At 34.9% G+C, this 11,360-nt stretch overlaps 1 protein-coding gene and 2 pseudogenes across 1 annotated transcript; 2 read left to right on the top strand and 1 right to left on the bottom strand.

The window, feature by feature from the left end:
• Window positions 1-3,604, top strand: LOC129877061 (uncharacterized; annotated as a pseudogene).
• Window positions 3,487-6,128, bottom strand: LOC129876846 (protein MICRORCHIDIA 7-like; annotated as a pseudogene).
• A 1,380-nt stretch (window positions 6,129-7,508) lies between these two features.
• Window positions 7,509-10,143, top strand: LOC129877791 (fra a 1-associated protein). Its single transcript, XM_055953326.1, has 2 exons — window positions 7,509-7,811; window positions 9,610-10,143. Exons 1-2 carry the CDS (start codon window positions 7,579-7,581, stop codon window positions 9,971-9,973), a joined length of 597 nt encoding a protein of 198 aa, XP_055809301.1. The 5' UTR covers window positions 7,509-7,578; the 3' UTR covers window positions 9,974-10,143.
• Window positions 10,144-11,360: the final 1,217 nt, after the last annotated feature.

Raw genomic sequence — 11,360 nt, 5'->3', positions numbered from 1 at the left:
ATGAATTTTAGAGGACTATTCCTTTTCTTGGAGATGCAATATGAAGGACACTGGTAACATCTCTCAGTACAGAAGTAGGCTGGATCAGACGCTATTGTCTCATTATCTTGTCGATTATGATATGCTTAAGACCCTTGTCAAGAATCAAATCCTACACTCATCAGAATGTGATCTTCACGGTCAGTCCTAAGTCGATTTCAGTAATATGTCATCAAACTAATTGCTATAAAATCTATAACATCAAACAAATATACTTTTTTTGGGTGCAGAATGTAGTGAGAATATAGTAGATAGAAGAACCAAGGAAGTGGCAAACTTCCTGAGCATGTTGAGGAGTGCATCAGTAACTGATTCCGAGGCATTACATGGTGGTTGGAAAGTAGGCTATCTTTTCCATACGCATAGATCACTTTTTTTTCAAAGTCAGAGCTAGAATTTGAAGCCTGTGGGTTCGGAATTCTAGTCCTTTTTAAGTTATTGATGGATTTCTTCAACACAAATACAAAATTTGAACCAATACAGTAACTTAAACTCTAGCTCTGCCCCTGCTTTTTTCTAACTCTTGAAACCCCTTGCCACCAATGTTTATGTTTAAACTAATTTGACTAGCAGTGGTTGTTAGTACTTGTTTTAGTACTTTTACAATCGGGTGCTTGTGTTTTATGTTTTTTTTAACCCTCTCTAAGGAAGGGAATTTTGGGCTACTAGTGATAAGTGATTCAATTTATTTCTTGATGATAGGTAAAACAGGACAGTGAGGAGATTCGTGCTATGTATCGAGAGGGACCAGAAGGCTCTCCGTATCACACCCTCCTAGTTGAAGGCTATGTGGATGGTCCAATAGATGTTTGTAAGCTAAATTAATACATTTCTCTGATATCATATCTCTCGTCTTCATTGTTGGACTGTTGCTTTAGTAGTGGAGAAGCTTAATGTAAGCAAAAAAAAAACCGATTTCAGGTTTATGCATCTCATGGGAGGCAGAACTCTACAAGAAGTGGTGAGAACTATTTCATTTCTTAACTAAGCCACTATCTATTGTGCAATACAAGTGAAAACTAATCTTAAAGAAAACAAGATGAAAATTTCATTTCAAGCGATTATTCGTTTGGTTACAATTGAATTCGAGACTAATAATTGTGCCACTTTCTTATCAGGTGGCCCCAAACTACAATTCCAACTTTTAAGATCGCGACATCCCAATGCTTGCAAAAGGTCAGAACTGGTGAACAAATATGTTTAGTAAGGTTTGTCCTCCGATCATATTGTTCATTGCATTCTTATCGACTCCCTAAAATGTGCTAATATGTATTAATTACTTGGAAGAAAGGACGAAGCTCTCATGGCCATTGTCAGCAAGGGAAGCTGTGCTACATGTATTTGCATTTGAATACTTTCAAGATGGTCTTATAGTTGTGGTTGCCAATACGGTAATAAGCATGTGAAAGTCTATGAGGCTCATTAATGTTTCTTATTTTTCGTAACTATCTATACATCCATAATCATTTTCCCCTGTCTTTTTTCCCAGATCTCTCAGTTAGATAGCGCTGATAGAAGTGCTCATTGTTATTCCAAAGATGAGATACCCAATGCGCAGGGTGTAGTACGAGTTGATCTCGTGGGAGGTTTTGCTCTACAAAAAGTCACTGATAATAGGAGCTACTTCAGGTAACATACACTTTTCATATATCCAAATGCTAGTTAGGAGAGATTGAGTACGTTCTAACCAACCGAGCTATATTGATTCTCCGGTTGATGACAATTCAACCTCAAACAAGTGAAGAATGTTGTGGTCAGTTGTCAGCGTAAAAGTAGTCAAATTTTGAGAACCGTTTGGACTGAGCAAAATGGATCAGAGGATTCATAAAGTTGATCACGACAAGTTTAAAGTTGATTGATTGTTATGAAAATAGGAAAGTCAAAGTTATGAACTAAAGATTGCCACTTTATATTATCAATTTTGATTTTCTTCTACTTCAAAATTTGCAGGACAATAGGAAATATGGATATTAAGCTTGACTTTATACCTCCAGCATTAATTAATTTCGTTGCAAGGCAGCTCATAGGTGGCGGTTTCAATCTTTATAAAAAGGTTTGACAACTTAGAGATAATTCTGATATTGATAAAAACAATATCTTTATGCTCCTTGGTATTAATTTACTATGGTTAATTATTACAGGAAGTAGCTTCAATTGCTAAAGGTGATGAAGACTTCAGCAAGGCTCTGAAGGATCCACTGTATGCTCGAATACGTGAAGCTCTTTACTCCGATAAAATACCTAATGGTGATATAGCTTTAGAACTGCAAGACCTGAAGAAAAATGCAGTTCCTCTTAATGAAGAAACTAGAAGAAAGAATGATGAAAAATGTCCCGAGCAAAAAGTTCATAGTGAAATCGAGGTGATTGAAGATGAAGCCTGTGAAAAGATCAAATATCAAAATCAGGATGACAGGAACATACATGATTCTACAGTCAATCAACCTGTATTGAAACCAAGCAAGAACGAGAATGTTGGCATTAGCCTTGAAGTCAAACAAGCTTTAGGAACTTTGAATAAAGCTATTTCTATCATAAGGGAATATAGATGTAACCAGGAAATTAGGACAGTTCCCGACAACAACATAATGTCACCAGAAGCTGAGGCGGACAGACTAAAAGATTCCAAATCATCCGAAGCTGATAAGGATAGTAGAAACGTTGGAGATTTTGATGAAGTATTTGAACAGCAATTTAGAGAAGTGGCCTCTTATGAACACAATAATAGCTCTTGTTCCAGGTAAATTTGTTTGCTAAATAGTTGGCTTCTATTGATGATTATAGATGCATGATATGAACCTAGCTTATAATGCATGAAATGGTTCAACTTGTAACTTATTGGTTTCAGTAACTTACATAGATGCAACAATATCTTCAGAGAGTCTGAGCAACATATGTTGAAACATGTATTGTTTTGGATCATATGCTAAGAACTTACTTCTAAAACAGCGAAAATCACTATTCTAACTTCTTAAGTATAAATATTTTTCAGGGGCACAAGTTCTAGTTTGTGCATGAGGGAACCATCCCATAACAAGATTGCTCCAGCATCACCTGATGTTTATGCTGCAATTCCTAGTGATGAGGCACATCACATTGCTCTATGCCCTTCGACAGATCAAGAAACAGCAGGGGAAATAATGGAGAAGATATTGCAGGATGATAATGTGATAGTTGCCAATGAGGATGGCATCCATGAGAAGGAGCTCAGTGAAAGCAAAATTAAAAAACTATCGAGATATTGTTGTTTGTATTTTCTCTCTGAGCGGGTTGTTGCTAAATAGTGAGCAACTTTATTCAAGGGAGACTAACACCATAGTTTACCCTATATGACTTTAAGAAGATCAATACAATATTAAACTGGACTTATACTTCTAGCATTAATTAATTTCGTAGAAAAAATAGAAAAAGTAAAATCTAATGTACATGTTAATATTGAAGTGTGCATCAGTTGTTCTTTAGCTGCATATTTGTGTTACTTTCTAGCAGGCTCACTTTGTTGAGAAGCTTTTGTATGATAACAGAAGCATCAGTCAGTTTGCTCCTTAAACTATCTTCTTCCTTAGCTGCCCGTGTTATTTCTTCTATAAGCATGCGAGCTAGAGTCTTACTCCTTTCTCTTTCATGTTGCCAATGGTGCAAAACCTGTTGTAAACTATGATTCTCTTCTCTCAACTCATTGGAAACGCTATCTTCCATCTTCACAACTGAATTTCCCAGAGTTTGCCTATTTGATGTTGACGCTTGCTGTGTTTGATCTCCAAGCATAGTTTGATTTCTTTCTTGTACTGAAGAATGAACTGGTACCGTGTTCTCGTGTTCTCCTACAATGGATTTTGATTTAGATGTATCATCATGACAGGTTGTGTGACCGGCGTTGGAGCTAAATGGGGAACATGATTTTCTTTTAGGCGCAGAAACGTTTCCTGGAGTTTCATGAGGTTGCCGCCTATTTAGTGCAAACTCTTGCTGAGTTTGATCTACAGGCATAGTTTGACGTCTTGCTTGTATTGAAAACTGAACTGGCTGGGCCACTTTCCTGGACCCAACATACACCTGGGATGCTTCATGCACCGAACTGTCCTTTATTGAAGAATGAACTGGTCTCATCTCGCGTTCTTCTCCAGAGGATTTCAAATTAGATCTACCATCATGACAGGTTGTGTGCCCGACGTTTGGTTGTTCCTGATCAGGAGAGACAGCAGTGTTCTTTACATTGCGACGCTTAGCATAACCAATGAAATGGCAGTTTGAAGACCAATACTTCTTCTGTATAACTTGTAGGCGTGATTCGAGCCTAGCAAGAACAATCGTGCGCTCAAACCCCTGTTTATCATGAGCTGGTTCCACAAAATTAGCTTCTAAGACGCCTATCACACCGCGACCATCGCTGCCAGCAGCATTCCAGACCCTCCAGAAAGGCTTAATAAGCCTATTCTTGTGATAAACGTTGAAACCTTGAATATCAATATGATGTTTTGCATCTTTCACAAAACCAATAGTTACTGCAGCCATAGACGTTTCATAACCAACGGATTGTGGTCTGTATGTAATCTCCTCGGAGAGCATCATGTCATTTACCAAGTTATGATGTTCAACATCTCTCCCCCTCAAAATTATCCGAAATCCAGGTGCAAGCCTCAGATACAAAATCGAAGCATAACTCCTTAAAGAATGTTGATAAGTTAGAAAGTGCCTCGAGTTAGGATATTTTTTCGCCATCTCAATCTTCTTTTCATCTCGACTAACGCCCCTGATTTGAATATCATGTGGATCAGTATCAAAGTCAAGCTCCATGGCTCCTTCTTCGTCCTCCCAAAGATTGTATATGATAATTCGCGTCCCTTGATCACCTTTCAATAATTCAAACTGCTGGAAGAGATCATGTTCGCTCTCATAAGGAGACCATTGTACTATTGTCTCCGAATTCCTTTTCCAAACATCAGCTGAAGACCGAACCAACATCTCCCAAGTTCTTCCCCTCTTCACAAAATCAATCATAGGAACAACAATATCTTCTTTCCCGGTGTTCCTCAAAAATGTATACGACAGCATTCCTACGCTCTGTGTCAACATGTTCGTAGATCTATCTCTTCCCCGCGAAAACACAATCACATCACCCCCTAGCCTCATACTACTCGTTTTGAAACCGTTTCCATATTGACCAATCGTGTTTGCTAATTTGCTTTTCGCGGAATACCCAAGAGACATACATTGGCGCATCCTATCAGGTGTCATTCCACCTCCATTGTCTTCAACTAACAACATTTTACTCCCTTTATCTTTCTTGTTGTCCAACACGTCTACGCTAACATAAGTAGCACCATTGCAAACCTCATCCATGGCATTGTCCAAAAGCTCAGCAAAAGCACCCAATGCCCATTTATGACTAGTAGCATTTGAATGCAAAAATTTCGGATGAACTCTTACATGATCCATACCAACTGTTTGATCATATGCCCCGGAGAAAAACCCCGCTTTCTTACCATCATAATCTCCAGCTTTCCAGAATTGCTTACAATTAGTAATAACTGGAATAAAAACAGGGGAAGCTACTACCAATTCATTCTTTGGACAAATCGACAAAGGAGCAATACTAATAGGACTTTCAATTTTCATCTTCTTCATAGGAATTTCTTGGATTTCATCAAAACCATTATTCATTATTGGAATCATCTAATGCATAGCCGTGTTTCTACTGTTTTGGGTATCGTCTAAATCGTCTGTTAAGTCGATGATTTCTTGCTTGATAGGCATGGTGATCATGTTAACAAAAAATCAAGAACTCAAAGAAAGTGATTTTCAAGAAAGGGAAAACAAGTAAAACTGGTTAAAGAAGTATGTGAAATAGTATTGGTTTCTTTTTATATAGAGGTGTTTGGGTTCTCCTTATTCCAATATGATTGATGCAAGAAAAATTGTAGTATGTGTTCTCCATTGTTGAGGGAACTCCAAATCCAAATAGGAGAATAGGAAAAAGAAGTAATTTGTTGGAGTTGTTCAATCCAAATAGAAAAAGGAAAAGGGAATGTATTAGAACTTAGGAAAAAGAATGTATTAGTTTAGAACTAAGAAGAGATACTCTTGTTTTTACTAAGACTCCATAATTAGTAACAAAATAGAAGGGAGTTTTTTTTTCCCCTAAAATAAATAAATAAATTATAAAACATATTGGGAGTATATAGTTTAGTATTTTTAAATAATTAAAAGAATACAGAAATTAGCTAGAGTCCTACTTTAAAAAGGAATAAAAGAAGGGGGGAATGAAAAGAGAATTATAAGGTGGAGAATCGAATCTACAATAATCAAAAAAAAAAAATTGAATGTTTATTTATTGTAAACTTTTTAATTTTTAGGACATAATAAAGAAGTACTAATTTGTATCCTAAAAATGAAGTGTACATGCCTTCTTATTTTTGCACTTTTCCATACTTTTTTTATTTATATCCTTTTTTCACCCTTTTATATAATTCAATTTTTTTTAGTCCGTTTAAAAAATATATAAATTTATATATTTAATAATAATTTAATTTTAATTTTTTTTTAATTATATTTATAATTTATTTTAGATCATAAATTTCAAAAGTTTTGTGTTGTTCAAATCAAATCAAAATCAATGACTCGATCCAAAAAAAAAGTTATTGATTTAGTGATTTCGGTAACGATTTTAACCTTTTTAATATCGGATTATTGATTTTAACGGTTTGAAATTTTTCTTAACGGATTAACAGATAATTTAATATTAAATTAATAAATTATATTTATAACATCCAATATATAAAATCCTTCACTTATATTTTAGTTTGATACTTTTACTTCTCTTATCACAAATTCTGAATTATCGAACAAGGGTCAGTGTTTGCTTATGAGTAGGGGCGGCTCAAACAGATTAGTGGCCTAAAGCCAAAATCAAAAAAAGCTTTAAATCTAAATTGTTAATAACTTTTATATAATTGATTTCTTTTAATATATATATTTTTTCAATTGTTAATATAACCATTCTTATTCTAATTTATCTTTCATAAGACATAGTACTTTAAATATGTCAAGTTTCTTCTAATAAATCTCTTACTTTATATGAAAAGTTTACTTTTTCTATCCATAGGATTCAATATTTGTTAAAAATAATAATTTATAACTTATTATTGTCAAAAATGGAGCCCCTCAAATTTAGGGCCTAGGACACATGCATTTTTTTTAACACCATTGAGCCATCCCTACTTATGAATCAGATATAACTTTTCAACTCATGTGCATATTTTTTTGTTCGTTATCTTATTTCTAAGTACTTTTTAATAAATTTTGTATGTCAAATATTAACGGTGCTTATAATTGGATCGATAACAACTAATAATTGATAACTCACAATAATTTTATAACACTTAGCATATTTATAAAGTAATATCCGATAAAATAAGTCGAACTAATAAACTTTAAAATCAAATCGAATACTATAAATAACTCATTTCCATTTCCTTTACCTTCTTCCAGAAACATCCGTAAATTGTTAGCCAAGCAATTGAAGCAAATCGAAGAACAATGGGTTGGGTGTGGATCGACGACGAGTCTAAGCATTCCGGCGCCGATGATTTCAGCGCCGTCAAGGATTTTATAAACCCTAGATCATCCTCCGACGGCGACGGTGACGGCGGTGAACGGTGCGCTACCAGGAAGGTTGTGAGCACTCGGTGCCGAACAGAAGAGACCGAGCCCGGAAAGTTCATCCGAAAGTGCGAAAAGACTGAGCAGACTTTCAAGGATTGCATTGGGAGGTAAAAAAACTATTGTTATTGTGTTTTTCTGGTTCGTTTTAGGAGGAAATTAGGCACAAAGATCCGATTTTTCGTGATTAGTCTTGCATTAAACTTTAATTATTTGAATAAATATTGTCGTTGAGTTTTTTAAATCACTCTCTGATGATCTGGTTTCGTTTATATAAGCTGATTTATTTTCTTTTGTATTTTCGATTAAACTTATTGACTGAAATTTAACAATTAACATGAGTGCATGCCATTTAGCTTCACATTAACTCAAGATTTAATCATACATAATTCTTTGCTCAGAGACAGTCGCTGAGTCAAGATTTTCACTAAGGGGTTCAAAATATAAATAAGTAAACACTCAAAGAAGCTAGAAGGGATTCAACATCTACTGTGTATATATATAAGAATTAATTTTAACAATGTATAAATGGTGTAATTTTCCAGAAAAGGGGGTTCGGAGATATGAACATGCTCATTGAATTTTGCATTTTAAGGTTACAGCTTTGTATGCCCTTCTCTAATTGGCTAACGATAGCAATATATTTGTGCTACCTATTGGTTTTCACTCTAATTAAAGAGGCTAATTCCATGATCTCAAAGGAATAGTTAGCTCTTATAAAATGCAAGTATGACAGAATCTGAGATAAACTCTGAACTAGAATTCAGCTTTCATTGAAGAATCTCGTATGTCGTTATTCAGGGACCTTATTAGGGAATACTTAGTATGTGTCCTTGTTGTTTTTTTGCACCATTATGAGTTGGTACCTTCTAGTTTGTATTTGCATTGAAAGAACAAAATGTTGATCCAGGATAATTACCCAGGTTTTGTGGTCATGTGGTGTACATGGGAGCCCATATGTTTGTCTTCCTCCATGACCCTTACCTTTCTCTATGTAGTCAATTGAAAGAGCACACAAAGAATGAGGTGTTACTTTGTTGAACTGGAGAATCCATCCCTATGTGACCAAAATATAGGATAGAGGATTCCTGGACTGATTGGAAAAGGCTTTCTCAAACATTTCTACTTGATTACGTCTGTTTCATAATGCACAGTTAAGGGGTACAATAAAAAGTTGGAATGTGATTCTGTTGAGGTGAATATCCATTAGATGCATTTCATAGCTTCCCCAGCCACCATTAGAAATCCCTAACCTGTGACTTATATAATGTTTTGATCCTTCCAACAAAGTCAACGGTCTATTCTATTTTATGAGTTAAGGGGAAACTTAAATTGACGGAGGGAGGATAATTAGTTGATCCTCTTTTCATTTTTTCCTGAAGTATAACAGCTGTTTGATTTAAGATGACTTATCTGTTTGGTTTTCAGGCCATGTTCTGCATAAATTAAGTTATTTGTGGCCTTCTGTAATTCCAAGTTGCAGTTAGCGAGTGAAAGATACTGTGTGGGGGAGAATAGGATAATTCATTACTATGAAGCAGGTACTGCTTAATTTATTCAGACATATAAAGGCCATATCGAATCAGACACATAAATTACAATGGAAGGACATATAAACGAGTATTTGTTGCTTTAAGCAATTCTGACCTGATGGTAGGCTATTATTTAGCCTTTTAGTAACATTCCTTAGTCTTTTAGTAACATTCTGTCATGGAAATTCTGTCATGGAACCCACATTACAGAATAGCCTATTGTTGATCAAAGTCAAACTTGTGATGCTATTAGTAAGGTAATACTCGTCTTTTTTTTTTTGGTGGGTGGGTAGGGTGTTCTGATGCTAAATATGAAATAATCAGGCATCTAGTATTGATTGTTCGAGTTGTTGCTAACTTTCTTACTTTCCGTCAGGCCTTCTGAGATGGTAGAATCTAATAAAGAATACTCGGAGGAAGATGTCACGGATCAAATGACAAGTGGTTCACATTCTATAGATTCAAGTGTGCCTTTTGACTTCCCTGGGCTGCGTAGTGATATTGAGAATATTGAGCGAAGCGTCTTCAGTGAACTTGATCGTTTCTTTGAAGCAGCTGAGGGGATAAAGAATGGCTTCTTTGGTGCATTCGGCATTCCTCGCGTCTTTGATGATAACCGATCATCCTCACCTGAGAGACGTGGTATACCCATCGAATCTCATCCTCCTAAAGAAGGTTCTCCTAAACCAAACAAGTTCGATGGAGAGTTCGATCTTTCTGGCCTGGATAGAGATGTTTGAAGCAATTAAGTAGGAGATCCTCTTTAAGGCATATCACTCATGATTGCCATAGATTTGTGAATATGTTGCTACTTTGTTTATGCACCCCTTAAATTTTGTTTCTGTTCTGAAGCTCTTGTCTAATACTAGTTCATATACAAAAAAAAACATACAATTATGTTATTGTATGTCACTGTATGTCCATTGATACATTGGACATACAAATAACCTACAATTGACATTTAACTTATTGGTCTTTCCTTGCTGAGTTTCAATTTGAAATTTCATCCAAACTAACTATAATGTTTACCAAATTACCTCAAAATTGACATATAAATTACAATGATTGTTTGCAATAATAACTAATTCAAACAAATAATAATTTTGAAAGACTCGATTTTCAAATTCAAGCTTCAAAACTTTTTAATAATAGTCAATAGAGCTTTTACTGGAGTTTATAGCTTTAGGTGTGTGTGATAAGAGAGAGAGGAGAGTCAGGAAGGAAAATATAAAATAAAATTAGAGCTTAAAATGAAGGAAATTTTAAGCTGGAAAATATAAAATAAAATTAGAGCTTAAAATGAAGGAAATTGGAGCTTAAAAGAAAGACTATCTAATTATACAAATATTCCTACCATAAATACTAATCCACTCTATAATTTGAAATAGTTATATATTGTCTCACCAATATAATAATTTCGTATCAGATACACCATTTTTTTTAGATTTCAAGTAGATGCATGTATTTTTGTTACAAAAAATATTCTAAAATATAGATGCATAGGGAGTGAGGTGTGTGAGAGAGGAGATAGGCAAGCGAGAGAGTTAGTGTATTTCGGATACATGCGGATTAAATTAGGTGAAAAAGAGGAAGTGAGAGAGGAGAAAGGCGAGTGAGGGAGTTAGTGTATTTCGGATACATGCGGATCAAATTAGGTGAAAGAGAGGAAGTGAGAGAGGAGATAGGCGAGCAAGAGAGTCTGTGTGTTTCATATACAAGCAGATCACGCTTGGATACATTGTATTTGAAACAAATTACAACTAATTTGATCCGCATGTATTCGAGATATATGTATTTGAATGTGCCATATATATGTATCTGGCAAAGTAAATATGGTACGAAAGATAATTTCAAAAAACTAAAATGAAAGCCCATAATTAAGCTCTAAACTAGTAAAATTTGTATTGTTTGCTCTACAAAATAATTTGACAAACAGTCTTTAAGACTGCTTCCTCAATGTTGTCCAAGCAAAGACTACATGGTCCAAAATTGCTAATAATATTTTCTTTGGAGCTACTTTGTAATTACAAAGAAATAAGGGGAAATTATTGTAATAAAAATAACTTTCCCTTTTTTACATTCTACCCCCATTACTACTTGTTAATTATTATTTTTCCGCCAAATATT

The sequence above is a fragment of the Solanum dulcamara genome, chromosome 12 (assembly GCF_947179165.1).
Source record: "Solanum dulcamara chromosome 12, daSolDulc1.2, whole genome shotgun sequence".
In the NCBI taxonomy this organism is placed as follows: domain Eukaryota; kingdom Viridiplantae; phylum Streptophyta; class Magnoliopsida; order Solanales; family Solanaceae; genus Solanum; species Solanum dulcamara.
Note: the sequence above shows the minus strand (reverse complement) of the source record. Positions and strands in the feature narration are given on the sequence as shown.